This window comes from Dendropsophus ebraccatus, chromosome 9, assembly GCF_027789765.1.
Source record: "Dendropsophus ebraccatus isolate aDenEbr1 chromosome 9, aDenEbr1.pat, whole genome shotgun sequence".
In the NCBI taxonomy this organism is placed as follows: domain Eukaryota; kingdom Metazoa; phylum Chordata; class Amphibia; order Anura; family Hylidae; genus Dendropsophus; species Dendropsophus ebraccatus.
The window spans coordinates 98506900-98528344 of NC_091462.1; the positions used below are offsets into that span (position 1 = coordinate 98506900).

General features: G+C 42.4%; 1 protein-coding gene across 1 annotated transcript in view; it reads right to left on the reverse strand.

The window, feature by feature from the left end:
- Window positions 1–877: 877 nt before the first annotated feature.
- Window positions 878–21445, reverse strand: part of CACNG3 (calcium voltage-gated channel auxiliary subunit gamma 3) — a 67993-nt gene continuing 47425 nt past the window's right edge. The window contains exons 2-4 of the mRNA XM_069982072.1: window positions 6239–6322; window positions 2251–2391; window positions 878–1395 (exon numbers count right to left, since the gene is read on the reverse strand). Of these exons, the coding sequence (XP_069838173.1) occupies window positions 878–1395; window positions 2251–2391; window positions 6239–6322 (743 nt within the window). The remainder of the gene's footprint in view (window positions 1396–2250; window positions 2392–6238; window positions 6323–21445) is intronic.

Consider the following 21445-nt stretch of genomic DNA (forward strand, 5'->3'; position numbering starts at 1 on the left):
CTTGTCAAAACAGCACTTTAAAATCCTCTTGAATGTTGCGTGGGGGAGATCACCTAGCATCACATTTCTCAACGCACAATAATTTTTTTTTTTTTGGTTTAGGAAAATAAATAAAATTTTGAATGTAGATAGCACCAATTGTGCAAGGTATCGTCGATTCTTCGCTCTTGCATCTTTGTGTATTTTTGTACCTCTAAGATACATTATAGTATATTCTAGACAGGCACTACACACTCCCTCATGCAGTGCAATCCACCGCCACTCATCTATAACTCAAAAGTTTGGCTATACAATCATTAGGAGGATATTTTACTGTCCTGTTTCCACCGCTCGAGAAGTAAGAAGTTTAGGGGAGAAAAAAAATTGGTATCCATATCCCATTGCAGAATTTCCCCCAAAACAGCATAAATTATGCAGAACTATCTAATACATTGAACTCTCTCATTGGATTGGAGGGTTGTCTTGTTGATAAAGCTCAGCCCCTTAAAATGTTGACTTCCCCTTTTGAAAGAGCAGATTTCTATAAGGTACTTTCAAAACATACCTATAGATTCTTTAATAAAATGGTCCTACATCTTCCTAAAACACAAACACTTATATAACATAGGCAGTCTTCCCAACGTCCTACAAGGTCAGTAGTTACAACGTACGCGTCATCATATACGCTCCTTGCTTTGACTCCAGCATTGTTGTAACATTCCATACAGGAAGTGACATTCCAAACAGGAAGTGACATGTATTGTGGAATTTTTGTATCCTGCCGCCATGTGGTTTGTGGTTTTAATGAAATTACACGTAAAGAGTAAACAGCTCTGTGACCATCTCCGGTTTCCACATTAATTCTCTATTAGGTCACGTTTCACCTTTAAAATAGGCCTCAGACGGGTGTAGTGCGCCTGTTGGAAGGATTGTTGTGTAGGGACTCCTTGTAGTCTTTGGGGATGGAGTTGTGAACTTGAAGAAAGTTATGCTCCCTTTCGGAATTCAGTAAAGAACCAACAGTCATCTTGGTGGGATCTCGGGCGGTCAATGTGTAGAGGGATATATCGCTGGTGGGAATGGGGTTGAAACTTTTGCCTACGGGGGAAGGGTCTCTAGAGCGAGGCTCTGTAGAACGGGAGCTGGAACGCCGGCGGAAACGATACCGGTAGCTTGGTATCCGGGCGAAGGCAGATTTCTTGAAGAGGTCGGAATGGGATTTAGCTCTTATTTGCCGATGCTTTTCGATAAACATATGTACAGCTAAAACTCCAACCATTTCAGCAATGATGAACGACAGAGCCCCGAAATAAAAGGACCAACCATAAGAATAGTTGCTTTTCTTGGAGTCACTCTGGCCAGGGTCTCCGGCATTGGCAGAAATGTAGACAATTATTCCAATAATGTTGCTCAGGCCTGAAAAAGAAATTATGTAGTGTTAGATGGTACTTCGCATAGTGGTGGTGCTGGTGGCATGGGTAATCCCATAGTCAGAAAGAGAAATCCCGGCACTCACCAAGTGGTTTTAGCAGATTTAATCACATCACAGAGGTAGGACACGTCTTAGTGTGTCAGCAAGCAAGTAGAAGAAGGCTTACATGCCAAAACGTGTCCTACCACTGTTATGTATACCACTGTCATGTGAATATATTTACTAAAATGACTTGGTGAGTGTCGGGATTTCTCTTTCTGAAACAGAAATGAGTAATTACAAACAAATATACATATATATATATATATATATATATATATATATATATATATATATAAAAATATACATAGAGTTGGTGTTAATAGTCCTGGCAGTGTTATCTGTTCCTGGTCCATGTCTAATATGGTCTACGTATGCTGTTTTTTTTCTCAATTATTTTGCACTATTCCCGTCCTCGTGTCTTATGTTGGGATCAGTGTGCCTATGTCTAGTCACATAATTGGCCAAAAAGACTGAAAAGTAAAGGTTATTTTGTCCTAAAACACATTGATGGCCTATCCTCAATATAAATTATCAATATCTGATCAATGGGGTGCCAAAACCCAGGCCCCCCCCCCCATCAGCTGTGGTTTTAACATGTACACAATGACCAGACGTAGACAGCTTCACTGTGTGTAATGGCTGTCTGCTTCCTTTTCCAGTCATTATGTATATATTGAAGCCACAGCTGATGTTATATTGGTGACCTGTTCTAAAGAACAGAAAAAAATTATATAGGTCTCCTTTATGTAGTACTGGAACCCACTAGATTGGATTGTTAATGCTGAGTGTCCACTCACCTGCAGAGACAAAGAAGATCCCAGCGCTGAGGATGACATTGTGCTTATTTTTGTAAAACTCACTAGCGGCAACACAAAGACCCCCAAAGAATAGAAGGCCCACACTGAGGATAGGAAAGATGCTGGAAGCCCGTACAGCACCTGCAGGGGACAGAGAAGACCTATATGTTCATATAGAGCAGAGAGAAGGGACTATATAAAATACAGAGGTGTGACTGGGCCTCAATGCTAAATTTGTCTACCATATATCCATCCATCTACCATATATCCATCCATCTACCATATATCCATTCATCTACCCTATATCCATCTATCTGTATTAATCTATTCTGTGTCTATCTCCTATCTATCTATCTATCTATCTATCTATCTATCTATCTATCTATCTATCTCCTATCTATCTATCTATCTATCTATCTATCTATCTATCTATCTATCTATCTGTCTGTCTATTTATCATCTATCTATCTATCTATCCATCTTCTATCTATCTATCTCCTATCTATCTATCTATCTATCTATCTATCTATCTATCTATCTTCTATCTATCTATCTATCTATCTATCTATCTATCTATCTCCTATATATCTATCTCCTATCTATCTAATTATCTATCTATCTATCTATCTCCTATCTATCTAATTATCTATCTATCTATCATCTATCTATCTATCTATCTATCTATCTATCTATCTATGGATGCAGTCATCCTTTATTTGCACCTCTTCTTCTTCAGTCTTAAGGACAGAACAGCATCTTCCCTGTAGCCTGCCATCCCTCACCTGGGTGACACGGATAAGAACCCCGTCCCTTTGATTAACGTTTTCCAGCTGTGAATGTGCTACCTGATGGCGGTTTGTTCTTGCAGGTTTTTCCTTTTTTTCCCTCTGTAACAATTGTGTATCTACTTCTGTGCTATCTTTAATGCAAGAGAACAGGTTCAAAGTTCCCAGGGTATAAAAAGACACAAAGAAAAATAGACGTTTGTCTCTCAATAAATAAAAAGCTATCTAGCCAGGCCGAGAAATGCCCAGGGCATCCAGATTGCAAGAAACTTGTTACAGAGTATCTTTATTTATACAGAATCCCAGCAAGCATCTTGTTCCCATCAGCCAACTTGCTCGGGGCACATAGAGCAGCGCAGCGGATTGGCTGGGGAGCGGCAGGCTGCATTGACATGGATGTCACTGATTATTGACCGCCGAGTGGCTGAGCTCTGCAGCGACTCATCTGCTGGGTCTGGTTTCATGTAGGCGATTGTAGCATCAGAGGACGGATCTGACCGTAATGTGTCCTCACTGCCACAGTAATCACATAAGTCACAGGGCTCTACATAAAGGGGTACTCCTATCTCATCTAATATACTTATACTTATAGGTCTCCTCATGTTAAATAGTTTTACAATCATTCATTTACCAAGCATCCTAATATGCTGCTATTTCCTTCCCATTGATGACAGCTTTGTTATCTAGGTTACCGACCACCACTCTGCTCTAAAAGCAGAGGCCCACCCCAGTCACTAACTAGCTAAGTGGCCAGTCCATCAGCCGGTTTGTGACGTGTCAGCTCCGGAGATCCCGAAGCCCGGCGGGGGTCCCGTCACTCACCACAGGCACAGGGAGAGGTAAGTTAGTACTTGTAATCAGTTTCCCCCCCTGCCGGCTGCCGGATTTTATAATCCGCTGGACTACTCCTTTAACCAGTTGTGTATAATTTGAGATTGAACCCTTTGAGGTAAAGGGACAATACAACTGACTTCGGTTTTAGCATGTATTAGAGGGTGAGCCACACTAAGGCTTGGTTCCCACTGCGTTTTTGCAATCCGTTTTTTTTTTTTCACCCGTTTTGTTTTTCAAAAAAGGGCTAAAAACAATCTATGCATTTGTGTGCATCCGTTTTGATCCGTTTTTTTCCATTGTCTTCCAGTATAAAAAAAAACGAATGGATCTGCTTTGTTTAATGGACACAAAAATGAGGTCAACTACGTTTTTGTGTCCTTAAAAAAAAGTTTTGATGCATTCTTTTTTTAAATAATGGAAGTCAATGGAAAAAACGGATCAAAGCGGATGCACCCCCTTTTTTCATCCGTTTTTTTGAAAAAAACGCAGTGTGAACCCAGCCTTATTTATAATATCAGTTTAAATTCTAGATAAACCCCTGATGTGTGATGCAGGTGAATATAGTCTATGGCTATGTTCACACAACGTTTTTTCAGCTCCGTCTAAAATGACGTCATTTAGCTGTCTGGCCTCCTCTTAGTGCAATGACTGGTGCTTGCACAATATTCTAGTCTGGGATTACTAATTGCTCTTTCGGGTGCGGCTTAATTGAAAAGTCCATTGAATTTATTAGTAAAAACGGAAAAGAACGGTGGAAAAAAAAGAACTGTGTGTGAACAACTAATGAAAACCGTCCGCTGTTTGCAAAAGACGTCTGAAAAAATGATCATGTTTATTATTTTGACGTCCGTTATTCAATGCATCGTGTGCATTGGACGTCCGTCTTTCCATTGACTTCAATGCATTGCCATTGCAGTCAGTTAAATCACGGCAAAAACAGACGTTTTTTTAAATCTCAAAATCGTCCGCCTTTTCTCTATTTTTGACGTTGTGTGAACTTAGCCTATTGGTCAGTAGGATGAATGGATTGGGATAGTGTTTGGATTCTTTGGATCTCCAAGCTGACTGAATCCAATGGGTGATTTATGAATTCATAGACCCCTGCTCCCCATACTTTTACAGTGGCTGATCAGCTCGTGGAACATTGGTCTTAGATATCTGTTCCCCACCTGCTAGCGGCCTATATTTCTTCTTTCCCTGTCTGCACTGTCTATGGAAATATTTTGAAACTCCCTAGGTCCTCAAAATTCTGTCTATCAAATAATAAGCGGAAAGGAGGGGGATGCAGCTGCAATTTTCTTTCAGTGTTTCAATGTCCCACCACATGGGAGAGAGGAGCAGGAGCAGTAGGCAGAGTCATCTAAATGGCTAAAGGGTTAGTTTACCAAAAATACTTCCATTCAAATCAACTGGTGCCAGAAAGTGCCAGAGATTTGTAATTTACTTCTATTAAAGACATCTCCAGTCTTCCAGTACTTATCAGCTGCTGTATGTCCTGCAGGAAGTGGTGTATTCTCTCCAGTCTGACACAGTGTTCTCTGCTGCCACCTCTGTCCATGTCAGGAACTATCCAGAGCAGTAGCAAATCCCCATAGAAAACCTCTCCTGTCCCCGAGACTGGAAAGAATACCACTTCCTGCAGGACATACAGCAACTGATAAGTAGTGGAAGACTGAAGATTTTTTAATAGAAGTAAATTACAAGTCTTTGGCACTTTCTGGAACCAGTTGATCTGAAAGATTTTCTTTTTTGTGAACTATCCCTTTAAGGCCACACAGCACAACTCTGACATCACACCAGTATGATCCCACCCACTATGCAGTCACATAGAGATAATAGACCATATTGCCGCCAATTAGCTGGTCAATGAGTATACACTGAGTTTCACAATGTATTCAACCCAATACTAAGCAATGTGATGGGTACAATACCATTGGCTGTTACCTGACCATAATGTCAGTAGTTAATCCCATGTACACAGTCACTGCAAAACGCCACTACGCATGGACCTTCTCATCTGATGCCCTCTGGAAAGATGGGTGGGCTAGTTTCCTTTCTTCTCTCCCTGGAACTTTATGTTTAGCAGGCCAGTGTCTAAGCTGCAGCCCACCACCTTACCCCCAGGACCCTCATGCTGTTATACAGGCTTTCTGCTTGTAGGCTGATTTTTTCATTTTATTCAGGTTCTGACCCATCCTCCTTTTAATAACATCTAGATATTCGGGACCATCCCCCCCCTTCCTCTATTCTCCGTCCCTCTCCTGTCAGAGAAATTGCTGAGGATGTATGAGTTGTCTGTGAATAGCCTAGACCGCCGTGTATTGAGGTTGAAGAGCAGACGGGGTGATCATTCGAGGTAAAGTCCTTACGCAGTAAATACTCGGCAGTGTCCTGCTCGTAATCTGCGTCCTCCGGAAAATGATCAATTTTCTTGCACATCCCTCTGAAGGCTCCTGCGGGAGAGAGATAACTAGTTACACAAAAGCAGCCACTGTGCCAAAAAAAAAATGACGGGATGTAAAACTCTGTCTTCAGAGATGAAGGGTCCTGCAAGGCATTAACATGGAGAGACGCAAAACAGACGTCATCTTCTACTTAACTCTTTATACTCAAGCACCAACTTCATATCTTACAATAGTTAGGAAGCCGTCAACACTCAGCAGCCTGGGATGGGAACGTCTAGCTGTTATTTTACATACACATTTCTATATTTCCCCTGTTGGTTGACTCCAGAGGTTCCTTCTACTCAACACTGAGGCATCAAGCATGACGTTCCTCAACCATTGGCGACCTACCATATTGTTAGGTCTAGGCATAATCTGCAGGTCCAGTCAGCTTAGGGTCTAGTCACGTGGCACTCCCAAGGGTTTTCCTGGTGGTGTAGCCGTAGGTAGAGATGATCGAACATCGGAAATCGTTAGGTTCGATTAAACTTGAACCTTTGTCATTTGATTCCCAATGCCTTCCCGTTCTGTAAGGAAGGTGGAGCAACCCTGAGTACCGCCTAGAAAACAGGGATACAGCCTATTACCTAGGCTGTATCCCTGTTTTCCAGGCGGTACTCGGGCTTGCTCCACCTTCTCCACGGAACGGGAAGGCAGCGGGAATCAAATGACAAAGGTTCGAGAAGGTTCGAGTTTGATCGAACTTAACAATTCCCGAAGTTCGATCATCTCTAGCTATAGGGCAACTGCGGACCTCCAGATTTTGCAAAACTATAATCCAGATCGTGCTTAGAAAGCCAAAGATTTAGCTGTCCAGGCATGATGGAAATTGTAGTTTTGCAACAGCTGGAGGGCCGCAGTTTGACATCTGTGTTATAGGGTGTGCAGATGGCGTGAGTCCACCTGGGCCCAGGAGCCTGAGGGGCCTATAAAGTCCCCATATTAGGAGTCTAGTATTATAAATGTAGCATTATAGTTCAGGGGCCCTGTGACAGAATTAGCACTGGGGCCCACCAGCTTTAAATTAGGCCTCTGCAACTTCCATCAGACCATGATGACATAAAGACTATGCCATGACACTCGGAGGTAGAGGTGGAGAACATCTGAGATCCTATACACACTCTTGGCATGTAAAATGCACCCTCTGAGCTCTGCATTGCTTACTGTATTGGTTCCATTTTGCTCTCATATACCTTCTGTATGGTTGCTACCAGTGTCGGACTGGGGTATCTGGGGCCCACCAGAAGAAATGATCCTAGGGACCCACCAATGAAGAACCGGTAAGAAACAACATGTCAGTCAATGGTAGTGCAGATTCTAAAGCTGGGGGCCCACCGGAGGATCCTCTGGTGGGCCAGTCCGACACTGGTTGCTACAGTAACTTTCTTACACCTTTAATATGGCACTAATATGAATCTGGGTTTTTCATTTCATTGACTTAGCTTGCTTATGGAATGGATTTCTCTAATCTCAATTAGACTACTGCAACACCGTATTCTGTTCTGTATCTTCACAATCTATCCTCATTCTATGCTCCACTGATCGCCCTCCATCTTCTCCATAGCAAGTTCCCCATTGGCCACTATAGAAGAACATATACAACACTAAAAAGTGGGAATCCAGATAAACTATAGATGTTCAGGAAAGGGGGCAAAGGAAAATCACCCACCTGGGGCACAACGCTAATGAATTCTATGAATGGCAGGAATATATAGGACTACAGCTCCCTCAGCTGTGACTGACTAGGACAAAGAAACTGGACCCATAGGAAGAAGAAGACAACACATGCTGTATATGAACGTCCTTCATAAGAATAAGCTTTATTATGGACAATGGGACTCAAGAATAATCCAATTGTTTGATCCATTAAAGGGGTTTGCCAGAGGAAAAAAAAGTTTAAATCACCTGGTGTCAGAAAGTTAAACAAATTTGTATATTACTTCTATTTTAAAATCTTTTTTCTTCCAGTACTTATCAGCTGCTGTATGTCCTGCAGGAAGTGCTGTATTCTGTGAAGGCTGACACATTGCTCTCTGCTGCCACCTCTGTCCATGTCAGGAACTGTCCAGAGCAGTAGCAAATCCCCATAGAAAACCTCTCCTGCTCTGGCCATTCCTGTCATAGACAGAGGTGGCAGCACAGAGAACTGTGTCATACTAGAAAGAATACACCATTTCCTGTAGGACATACAGCAGCTGATAAGTACTGGAAGAATTGAGATTTTAAAATAGAAGTAATTTACAAATCTATATAATTTTCTGACATCAGTTGATTTGAAAATAATTTTAAATTTTTCTTTCCATCGAAGTACCTTAACCTCTTAAGGACATAAGGGTACGGCATACGTGTGCAAGAGGAGTTCAGAGGAGGGCCTCGCCGCGACCCCGCTCTAAATTGCCGCGATCCCAACTGCTATCTGCAGCACGGGACCGCGGCTATTAGCAGGAGCAGGCGATCGCCGATCCCGCTAATTAAGACCGTTAGATGCAGCTGTCAAACATCACAGCTGCATCTTACTATCTTGTATGCGGCATTCCCTGGGGTCTAGTTGGAATGATGCTGATCCCGACTCAGTGCATAATACAGCTACACTGATCTCTATGGGAGATCAGTGTAGTTGTATCAGAAGTCTCCCAGGGACAAGTTTAAAAAAAAAAAAGTGTCTTCATTAATAAAAAAAAAAAAACCTCCCCTAATAAAAGTCTGAAAAAAATTTAAACATATTTGGTATCGCCGCGTGCTTAATCCCGTGAACGGTAAACTGCGTAAGCGCAAAGACCCGCCAAAGTGCTAAAATTGCGCTTTTTTGGTCACATCAAATCCAGAAAAATTGTAATAAAAAGCAATCAAAAAGTCGCATATAAGCAATCAAGGTACCGATAAAAAGAACACATCATGGCGCTAAAAATTACACCTTAATTGGCCCCATAGACCAAAGGATAAAAGCGCTATAAGCATGGGAATAGAGCGATTTTAAGGAACGTTTTTTTTCTGTTAAAGGTTTAATATTTAAAGCCATCAAGTAATATAAATGTTATGCAAGTTGCATATCCTTTTAATCGTACCGACTTGAGGAACATATATAACATGTCAGTTTTTCCATAGGATGAACGGCATAAAAACGCCGCCCCCCCCCAAAAGATAAAGAATAGCGTTTTTTTTTTTAAATTTCACCACGCATATAATTTTTTGCTGGTTTGGCAGCATATTTTATGCAAAAATTAAGTCTGCCATTGCAAAGTGCAATTATTGACTCCAAAAACAAAGGCTCATGTGGGTTTCTAGGTGTAAAAATGCAAGTGCTATGGCCTTTTAAACACAAGGAAGAAAAAACGAAAACGCAAAAATGAAAATTGGCTCTGTCCTTAAGAGGTTAAGCTCTGAATATATCTGTATCCTTGTAACACATAGCAACATTCTCACTACAGGACGCCATGGAGTGATTTACCAAACCTATTGTTGCTTAGCGTCCGATGCTCACAGCCTGGCTTCTGTTTCTTCGGTTATTGGCTCATTTATAAGGACACCTATATGACTCCAAACACATCTGTTTGTTACCTTTATTAGTGTCCTGTTGCAGGGCAACATATAATAACCTATTAGAGTTTAGTTTTAGCGGCTTATGGATTGTAACCTGTTATTTGTTCCTCAGTATTTAGTATTTTTTGTCCAATAGATACAGTACATGCCTTTTAGATTCAGTTTTATTCTGTTCTGCTAGAGTGTCTATTACTATGTCTTTTACTGTTCTGCTAGAGGACTTAGGCGCCATGTAATATTGTACTGTACTACGTGGAGTCAGTGTCTTATTACTATGCACAAGATGTTGCAGTTCACTCTATATTCTATATTAGAGTTATTACTACTGTTTATAGTGGTTATTAATTGTATATACCATGTTACCTTTAATCTTTGTACTTGATCCCCACTTCTGGATTTAGCACTTCCATATACAGTATAAGGTTAGGTTCACACTATGTAAAAACAATGGCCGTATTTGTTAACAACAGCTGTTGTGCAACCAATGGCCGTTGTTATCAAATACGGCCGTTGTTTTTAGATAGTGTGAACCTAGCCTAAGCCTTCTTCCTGAGCAGTAATTTCTTTTGGCTACAAAACAGGAGTAGAACTTCTTTCCAGCCTGCATCCCCCATAATCTTTTGCTAACTCTATCAGTCTAAGGCCATGTTCACATGTAGTAAAACACCGGCTGTTCTGTGACCTGACTGATGACCAGTACCGTCTGGACGATCTTCACTACTAGTGTGCGCCCGCATCTGAATTCCCCACTGCACACAATGGAGCATGCGGCCGGAGCCGCACTCTCCATTGTGTGAACTGACATGTCAGTTTTTCCTGCGGCGAGATGCAATCCCGGCCGGAGCGTATATTATGCATATACACTCCAGCTGGGATTCCATTCATTCACAGACAATGTATGGTTTGTATAAATCACGTCTGCTGTTGAAAATTGCAACAACGGCCATGATTTATAAAAAAAAAAAATAAGTTGTGTTAACATGGCCTAAATGTAACTTCTCTCCTCTCATCTCCAAGACCTCCCTCCTACCTCCTACAGCTTTTTCTGGATACACTATGGGGAACATTTATCAAAAGGTGTAAAATATAGACTGGTGTAAACTGCCCACAGCAACCAATCCCAGCTCAGCTTTCAGTTCTGGTAAAATTAAATCTGAGCTGTGATTGGTTGCCGTGGGTAGTTTACACCAGTCTATATTTTACACCCTTTGATAAATCTGGGCCCATAAGTTTAGAACCTACACAGAAACACCAGAGCCAGCATTAGTCTTTATGGCACACCGTGCAAGTTTACATTTAGCGCAACCAATGTCATGATACAGGGCCCATAGCAACTACATAGAGCTCCTATAAGACACATACTGCATGTATACACACATCCTGTGCAGGACAGTGGGTCTGAGGACAGACGCTCAATGCACACTCTTCTAAAGGAAAGATTAACATTCCTCTATGTACTAAATAAAGGGTGATATACATAATGGGGGAGATTTAAAAAACATGGTGTAAAGTGAAACTGGCTCAGTTGCCCCTAGCAACCAATCAGATTCCACCTTTCATTTTTCAAAGAGTCTGTGAGGAATGAAAGGTGGAATCTGATTGGTTGCTAGGGGCAACTGAGCCAGTTTCACTTTACACCATGTTTGATAAATCTCCACAAATGTTTATATGGCACCCTACAGTACAAAGTATAAAATACATTCAGAAAGTATTCAAATTTTGCTATGTTGCGGCCTTGAGCTAAAATTATATATATATATATATATATATATATATATATATATATATATATATATATATCAATCAGTACCCCAATCAGAGTTTTAGAAATATTGCAAGTTTGCAACTCAAATTTCTCATGGACATAAGTAGTCAGACCCTTTACAGACATATGACATTCATCTCTGGCTCCTCCCATTTCTCTTGAGATGTTACTGAACCTTCATTGGAGTCACCTAAAGTCAATGCAGCTGATTGGATAGGATTTGGGGTGTCACGCCCCCTGTCTATATAAGGTGTCACAGCTGATAATATGTATGTAAGTGAACACCAAGCCATGAGGAGGAAAGAACTGCCTGTAGAGCTCAGAGACAGGATTGTACGCAGGAACAGATATGGAGAAGGGGACAAAAACATTTCTTCACCTAATGCTGAGTTATGTCTCTGAATACTGATAGCCATGCAATGGTTTAGCTTTTCCTTTTCAATATAGATAAAAGATATAGCACATTCTGTTCTCACTTGGTCACTATGGGGCACTGAGTGCAGAATGATGGGGTCTGACTCTGAAGACTATCTGAATGCATTGTATATGCAGGATTTGTAGTCAGCAGAGATCAGCAATGGTATATGAGATCATGCAGCCAAGTCAGAGTCCTGAATGCAGCTCTGGGAGCGAATGGAGTAAAATATGAACATAATATTTGCAATATGACTCAAAACCATGTGTATTTTGTAAGTACATCATATGGCAATGCCATGAATGCTCCATAGTAAACAGGGGGCTTAGTAAGATAATGAGGCATGGAAAGTCCTTGCACAATTCTATACAAATATCAATAAGCTTCCAATCACAACACCGCAATGCTGGGGTGGGAACGGTTAACACACTTGAATGCACCAGTGTTAGAGTGTATTTGGGCACCTTCCATTGTGTGAGGGAGGAAGAGAGGAAAATCGATTCTTCGCCAGAGGGAAGGGCAGACATAATGAAGCAGAGAGCATTTCCGAGTCCCCCGCATTTTTGTTGGATTAAGAGGAAGTGTTTACCTAGTGCGGCCGCTGTTATCTGGGTTGGGTTTACATCTGTGTGTGGCATCATGGTGTGTGCCCGCAGATTATAACTAAAGTGTCCCTGGTATAATCTCTTCATACACCGCATGCTGCAAATTGCTGGCGTTCACTGACAAATGATGGTGTCCGCTGATAGTGGAGGAGCAAGCGGATTATAGATGGAAAGATTTACCTGTTCTGAGAAGTTTATCAATAAAGTTAATGGAAATAATATCTATCTCTCTATTAGCTATCTGTCTATCTATCTCCCTTTTATCTATCTCCTATCTATCTATCTATCTATCTATCTATCTATCTATCTATCTATCTATCTCCCTTTTATCTATCTCCTATCTATCCATCTATCTATCTCCTATCTATCTCCTATCTATCTATCTATCTATCTATCTATCTATCTATCTCCTATCTATCTATCTCCCTTTTATCTATCTCCTATCTATCTATCTATCTATCTATCTATCTATCTATCTATCTATCTATCTCCCTTTTATCTATCTCCTATCTATCCATCTATCTATCTCCTATCTATCTATCTCCTATCTATCTCCTATCTATCTATCTATCTATCTATCTATCTATCTATCTATCTATCTATCTATCTTTCGCTCTAGCTATCTGAGCTGCAGCTTCAAAGGAGACTTTCTGCCATTGGCAAATTAGCTGTACAGACCAATATAACTGGCACATGTCAGTGAACGGCGGTCTCCTCACATCTCTGCAACCCATTAGGTGAACTGCAGATGCTTTAGCAGCTCGGAAAGGCATGTCACCAAGGATCGGTGCCTCTCATCTCTTCTCTAATTGTGCCCTCAGTGCAAGAAGGAGGAGAGGAGACCGAGACCTCTGTGTACTTGTTATGTATAGCATTGGAGACATCAATGAAGAGACAAAGAACAAGTCAGGGTGACTATTCCCAATTACAAGGGACTGATTGGGTATTCTGTACCTGTACTCACATCCAACAGTCATTGGAATGGTAGATAAATCACTGCGGTGAACGCTTAGGATGTGGGCCCACAGAATGGCCCTAACCCACAGGACATTGCAGACCATCGGTATACCATTATTCCCTAAATAATACTCCTAGCATTCACCGCAGTATATAAAATCTACAATCTGGGATTCAATGCTAAATCTAAGAAGCCAAAAAATCAGATGCTATGGTACCTGCCTGGCTCAAAGTATTATTAATTACCTATGCAGCATGTAATGGAAGGGGTTAAAGGGGACCTGCCTGCAGGAGGTGCCGTTGAGATAAGAGTGTGTATGTTATGTCTTATTAATGGGTGCAATTGTGGATAGTAAATGGCCTTGAGCAGTGTCATGTAGAGGGTAAGAAGATGTGAGCGTCAGCACTCAGACTGCTGTAAGGAGGTGAGTCATGTCTTGGCTGAGAGGGACACAGAGGAACAACATGGGAATGCAGAGGATGAAGTGAAGCCCTAATGCCAGCGGCCCATCTGCCACACAAAAGAATGCCAGTATTATAACGCATATGATAGTATAGATATGGGGTTTATATGCCGTAACCTGGGATTACCAGGTGTTAGCAGTGGGTTAGGTGTGGTGATACCAAAGTGGGTACTTGTCACAGTGGCCAGGACTGGTGATGCCCACCCACGGGTATACTGGCACTAGGTGTGTGGGTGCAACTGCAGTGTAGAGGAATGAGTCCAGCACTTAAACAAAATAGAACTTTAGGGCATGTTCACACGGCCGAATCCACATGGATAATATCCCACCGATTCCGGCACTCGTCCACTCACGCTCCTGTATGACTCTCCGCCCCTCCCATAGACTCCATTATAACCTCAAGCCGATTCCGCCACCCGCCCAAACAACTGACAGGTCAATTCTTTGGGCGGACCGCGGAATCTGCCCGAGGATATAATGGAGTCTATGGGACGGGCGGAGAGTCAATCTGAAGCGTTAGGGGGCGAGTGGCGGAATCAGTGGGATATTATCCATGCGGATTCCGTAGTGTGAACGCACCCTTACTTAGGAATCTACATTGCAAAACAAGTTAAGACTTAGAAAAGGTGAAAGTGCGCAAAAGATAATCACAAAACAACAATGGGAGAAATTTATCATAGGCTTTGTATCTATTTTTAGGTGAATAATTGTATTTTTTGCCCATTTTTGGGCTAAGTTCTATTTATGAACCAGTATTTGACGGGTGAATATTTTTTAGACACAAATTTTTTTCTTTTTTTTTAATCTACCTGTTTTGGGTATTCACCCAAAAGTTTTCCTAAAGCAGGATAAGCACCCAATTTATAATTTTTAAAAACTCCCACAAACTGGTTCAGGCCTACGTCTGGTTAGTACCAGGTGAAATTATTAGTGCAGTTTTTCATTTTTTGCGACAATATTGCGACTTTTTTACTTAGACGCATTCACTATGGCATTGCTACATTTTAATAAATCAGTCACAACATATTGAAACAAAATACACACCCATCCTCATTAGAAGAGTCACATAAATTAGACTCCTTAGTAAATGTCCCCCAATGTCCTGTCTCCTAATGGACAACAAAGAAGGATTGGCTTGAGTGTTCGTAGTGTAGATAAGTGTAGCTTGAGTAGATGAGGTTAAGGGACTGTCTTGGGGCCTTGCAGAACTTCTAGTGTGACTTATGTAGAAGAAGGAGCTCGTACTTACGGTTAAGAAGAGAGAAGAAGACTGCCTTTTGCCAGAAGAGCCCACAGAGTGTTAGGTCTGGTAGCACAAGTCCCAGGGTTGAACAACTGGGTATAGCTAGCCCCTCAAGGCTTCCTGTGTAGGTCAAGCAGATTCCAGTGGAGTACTTCAGCCTAGGCTCTTTGCTCCACTGCAGACTAATCCCTTTTCTGGATAGTCCTGACTAGATCCAAGATGGTTATCCCAGGCATAGGCAAGCTGTGCCCAGGTGACAGTCACCCCACTGTTTTAGCACTGCATACTTGTTCTTAATACTCCCAACAAAACTGTCTACTGTCTGTCTCCAACTCCAACTAACAGAAGACTGTAAAAGCCCCCTCCCACCAGGAACCAACTGTCCTATATAGGGATGACCGGGACCAACCTCCTTTTGGTGGGCAAAGTGCTAGAAAGGGTGAAGTGTGGGAGTGTAACAGGTGAAGTGTAAGTCACCCAAGCCATTGACTGGACAACATATAACACAGTACAATATACACAGTTAACCCTTCATACCTTCAGCTGTGCAGTCAGGCCAGGGAGGAGTAAGACACCAAGTGGTGGTGCAATACAACACCCATCATCCCAGAGTGTGACACCTGACATTCCTTTTTACAGGTGGAATAAAAGCTTATTGACACACCTGTACTGGGACACTACATATATATTATTATATATTTATATATATACTAAATGCCCTGCTTCTTCGCCAAATTTATAGAGAGGTTCCCCTCATCCCTTGAGCAGTGAAAGTGAGCACCCCTCTCTACTTAGAGGACCTGCCAAGCTTCTACATTACACAGACTTCTTATTGATTTTAATAAGAACTGTGTAATACTCTATTCTGCCTGTGGTGGCACTGCAGAGAAATTGAACACACAGATTACAGCCAATCACTGGGGATCACAGAAGGACAATGTAATCAGCTTACTGTTGAAGGGTCCTTGTATTACAAAGGGAGAAACCAAAGGTGTGGCTTGAGTTCTCTTGTATGACAGGGGCAAAGTATTCCTATACCCAGTGCCAGGATGTTACAATCAACATTGCCAGTTAGAGGGTGTCTCCTAAAATAGTCCCAGTCAAAAATATGTAGTAAGAGCAGCTAGGGAGTGTCAAATAAGACTCTGCCACAGTGCGTGTTCGAGACTATCTGTAAACAGTGCCTGTCAGAGAGTGCACTCACATCAAAGCCAGAGTTTCCCAATAACAGTGCCAGCCAGAAGGTGCTCTCTTCAGTATCGGACTGTCCCACCAGAGGACCGGAGAATCCTCTGGAGGGCCCCCAGCTTTAGAACCTGCACAAACACTGACTGACATGTTGTTTCTTACTGGTTCTTCATTGGTGGGCCCCCGGGATCATTTCCTCTGGTGGGCCCCAGATACCCCAGACCAACACTGGCCCTCTTTAAGCAGTTGTGGATAGAGAGTGCCTTTATTGTTAAATCTTTAGCCATGGTGTCCTCATAGCAGTGCCCTCCAGGGAATATTTATATAAACAATGCCAGCTAGAGTTCCTTCAGAATATAATCACATTTAGAATGTCCTCACAACTGTGCCTGCCAGAGAATATCTCTATGACAGTGCTGTACAAAGAGTGCCTTCAGAAAACAATCTCAGAGAGTGTCCTCATATTAGTTCCTACTAGGAATGGTCCGAATCTTCCGAGGTTCGAGTTCGTATGGACCCGAATGCTCGGCATCAGATTATGGCTATGGCTGTATCCCAGTTTTCCAGGCGGTCCTCCCGCTGCATCCACCCTCTCCACGGAGCCGCCAGGCAGCGGGAATCATTGCAGAGAGTTCGGGTTCATACGAACCCGAACCGAAACAGGTTCGGACCATCCCTAGTTCCTACCAAAGAATCTCTCTATTAGCAATATTTTTTGGAGAGTGACTTCATAATACAGTCCCAGCTACTGTCCCTATGACAGTGGCTGCCAGAGAATGTCTCTGTAGGTTACTGAGAGTAGCCTGTTAGAGTATACTCTCTTACAACCGTGTCATGGACAGAATGCCTACATAACAGTAGCCACCAGAGAGTCCACATAACAGTACAAGCCAGAGAGCTCACAAATAAAGGTACTGTCTCTTGCCCCCATTAACCCCGTCAGATTTACACCTAGTAAATCAGGCAGGACCTCCACCTGCCACAAGGTGGGTGTAGAGATTTGCCCCTGCTCCTGAACAGGGGTAGATTTCTGCCAGAGTTTACACCTGTTTTATCAGGTGTGTGTGGGGGGATTACGGCCAGCGTACACAACAGAGAAGGTAAGAATCTGCGCCTTCTGGGTGGCGCAATGTTAATAAATGTCCCCCATTGTGTAGTGTAAACATGTGGAGCGAGATCAGCGGGATTTGTTTGTCGTTGTTCTAATCTTTTATGATGACCTAAAAATTATCATTTGCTGGCGTTCTATCCCCTTGTGTAACCAGGTATCTGCCAGTTGTTAGAAGATAAGAAGGAAAGTGTGGAAATAAGACAGGAGGTGTGTAAACGCTCTAAGGAGGAAAAACTAGCGATCTCACAAGCCATCACAGTTAGGAAAATACATATGATTATTGTTACGAATCAACACATGGAATGCTGAGGACGCGCTATATCGACGACTAATTCTTGTTTTAGCCAATTTATCTGAATCCACCAATTCCTGCAGGACATACAGCAGCTGATAAGTACTGGAAGACGAGAAATAAATTACAAATCTATAAAACTTTCTCATACCAGGTTATTTAAAAAAGAATTTTTCCACTGGAGTACCCCTTTAAGTCTCCAATTCTGACCCTTTTGGGGCAGGGTTTGCATAAACCCTATGCTTTTTTATGCCTAGTGCCACCAAAAGAGTATGTACTGTTTATGGCGCACTGCCATTCAGGCTTTTCAGAAGCCTGGGAAAGTTGAGTGACAGCCAATATGATTGGCATTACAGAACTCACAAGAGAAGCGCTCTCTCATGTGGGAATAGGGGTTGCTGCTCGCCCCTTTGAAGAGTCCGCCAGCTGGTGGAGGAGGTTTTGGTGATGCAGCGAGGGCACGGGGCCCTGTTTGTTAGTGATGTCGGAGATGACTGTTGAAGGGAATTGTACTGTGCATAATTGGGTTCATCATGTATGAGATGGTACAAAGAGCGCTGTCTCTTTTCTCCTACTCGTGTATTGTTGAAATACAATGCCCGGGGTCCGCTCCTTTCTTCCAGTCAGCGTGAGCGCTGAACACGACATGAAAGAGCACGCTGGCGAGTATTTAAGAGAAGACAGGTAACAACCCGGCGGAGAGGAAAGATCACAATATTAATTAAAATATGCTGAGTCTGTCAGTGCGCCGGGAGTTAACGCTGCATCGGTAACCACTGCCAGTTTCCATAGCAACCGTGGCACTATGTATTAGGGAACACTCATGTGCATCTTTCTTACACGCAAACTACAAACAGACTCTGACAGCTCCACACATGTGGAGAGACGACTCAGGGACTGCCCATCAGCCCGCTCATCCAGGCTCAACCAATCAAGTCCTGAAATACGGCCTTCAGGTGCACGACCAACCCAGCCGGAGGCATAGCTGGAAGGCAGAGATGCTGCAAAAAAATTTAACACATACCCCGCCACTTATGGAAAGTACGCCCCCAACCTTGGAGTCACAGGTTTTTCCCTTCATCACACTCCAAAATGAATTCAGATCTCAGTCCAAATCTCCTAAATAAACAGAGACTCCAGACCAGACCCCTTACCCAATACAGACCCCAAACCAAATACTAAACAGACTCCTGACCAGGTAAATGACTTAAGACCCTAAACCAGACACCTCAATAAATCTCCTAAATGACCAGACCCCCTCTGGTGTCTGGTGTCTTAAATATAGACACCAGACCCCCTTAACCAATACAGACCCCAGACCAAATACTAAACAGACCTCTGACCAGTTAAACTAAAGACCCTAGACCGTACTCCCTAATAAATCTCCTAAATGAATACTGACCCCTGAACAAATACAGACCACAGACCAGACCCCTAAACAAATACAGACCCCAAATCAAATACTAAACAGACTCCTGATCAGTTAAACGACTTAAGACCCTAGACCAGACACCCTTAATCTCCTAAATGAATTCAGACCCCAGACAAGACCCCTGCACAAATACAGATCCCAGACCAAATACTAAACAGACAGCTAAATAACTAGAGACCCCTGAATCCCTCAATAAAAACAGACCCCTGAATCAAATGAAGAACCTAGACCAGACCCTCTATACAAATACAGACCCCAGACCAAACCCTCTAAACAAATACAGACCCCAGACCAAACCCTCTAAACAAATACAGACCCCAGACCAAACCCTCTAAACAAATACAGACCCCAGACCAAACCCTCTAAACAAATACAGACCCCAGACCAAACTCTCTAAACAAATACAGACCCCAGACCAGACCCTCTAAACAAATACAGACCCCAGACTCTCTAAATAAATAAGAGATCCCAGACTGGACCCCTAAACCAGTACAGACCCCTGACCAGTTTCTAAGTAAGGACAAAACCTAGAGCCACCCTGTAATTACAGACCCCCTACACACTATAAATAAAACCCCCAAATAAATAGAGACCCCAGACAAGACTTCCTAAACTAATGCAGACCCCAAACCAGATTGCTTCAACAAATACAGTCCTTATAAATGAATACAGACCACAGACCAGACCCTCTAAACAAATACAAACCAAATCACCAAGACAAATAAAGACCCCATAACATCCTCCCTAAATAAATACAGACCCCAGACCGAATGCCTTAGCAATAGTGATGAGCGAATACTGTTTAATCGAATAGTAAGGTATTCAATCGTATAGAATATTATCGAATAGTACCCCAAATATTCGATAAACATTCGATAAGCGGACAAATACCCCTTCCCTTTTCCTGAGGTGTCATCGTGGACTTGGTGAACCTCCAAGTGGTCGAATAGATGTTTTTCAATAATCAAATACTTGTTCCCATAGACTTTAATGGGATAGAATATTTGATCGAACGTTCGAATATCTGGGAGATATTTGTACGAATATCGAATATTCGAATATTTCACTCTTCGCTCATCACTACTTAGCAAATACAGATTCGGCCTACAGGGGCGGATTAACTTTACCATAGGCTGTTCACCAAGCCTGGGCCCCACTACCCCACTGTAACTATATGTTTAGTATTGCCCCTCCATAGTGCAGACTGTACAGGACCTGTGGTGACATCATATTCACATGATAAGGTCCTTCAGTATGTTCTTTAATGTTACTGAATTGTCTCCTGGCTACAGTTTTGCCCTGATTCGTGCAAAATAGCGGTAAAATATCTGTGATTTTTTGCAAATCATGGCAGAACTGTAACCAGGAGACAATACACCACTAAACGTTTAAAGGGTAACTGTCAACTTCAGGGTCATTTTTCTGAAAACATTAAATATCAATAGTACAAGCGATTTTAAGAAACTCTGTAATAGGTTTTATGTACTAAAAGAGTTTCCTTCTGGACTGAAAAAGCAATCTCCCAGCCTCCCCCCTCACATCAGATGAAGCAGGATTTCTGTCTCCATTATGTGGCTATGGAGAGGGGAGGGGCTGTTAGGAATGACTGAGCACGGAGGATTTCAGCACAGCACAACACCCTGCAATCTTCTCTCAGTAAGTTCATAGATAAGCACTGACCTTTCGGACACCTAAATTTAGCGTTTTAGGTGCCCAGAGAGTCTACAAACAGCTGACCTTCATGTCACCTCTTCCTGCTCACTCATCTCCCTCGGCCCCTCCCCCCTTCATAGGCTTACAATGGAGAGAGCAGAGCCCATCTTCACTGGCTTCTCTGTAATGAAGACATGTTTGCCTGATAATGCACAGATAAGAAGTCAGGGGGAGAGGCTGGGAGATTGCTTCTTGAGGACAGAAGGAGGCTTTTTTGGCTGATGAAACCTATTACAGAGTTTCTTAAAATCGCTTATACTACTGATTTCTGCAATAAAAAAAAACATGACAGTTACTCTTTAAGTCTGTTTGGGCGGCCATGGGCCCCGGGCTATCGCCCGAAACGGACTTATTATAATCCGCTACTGCTGGTCTAGAACAAACCACCTAAATATATACAAACCGCC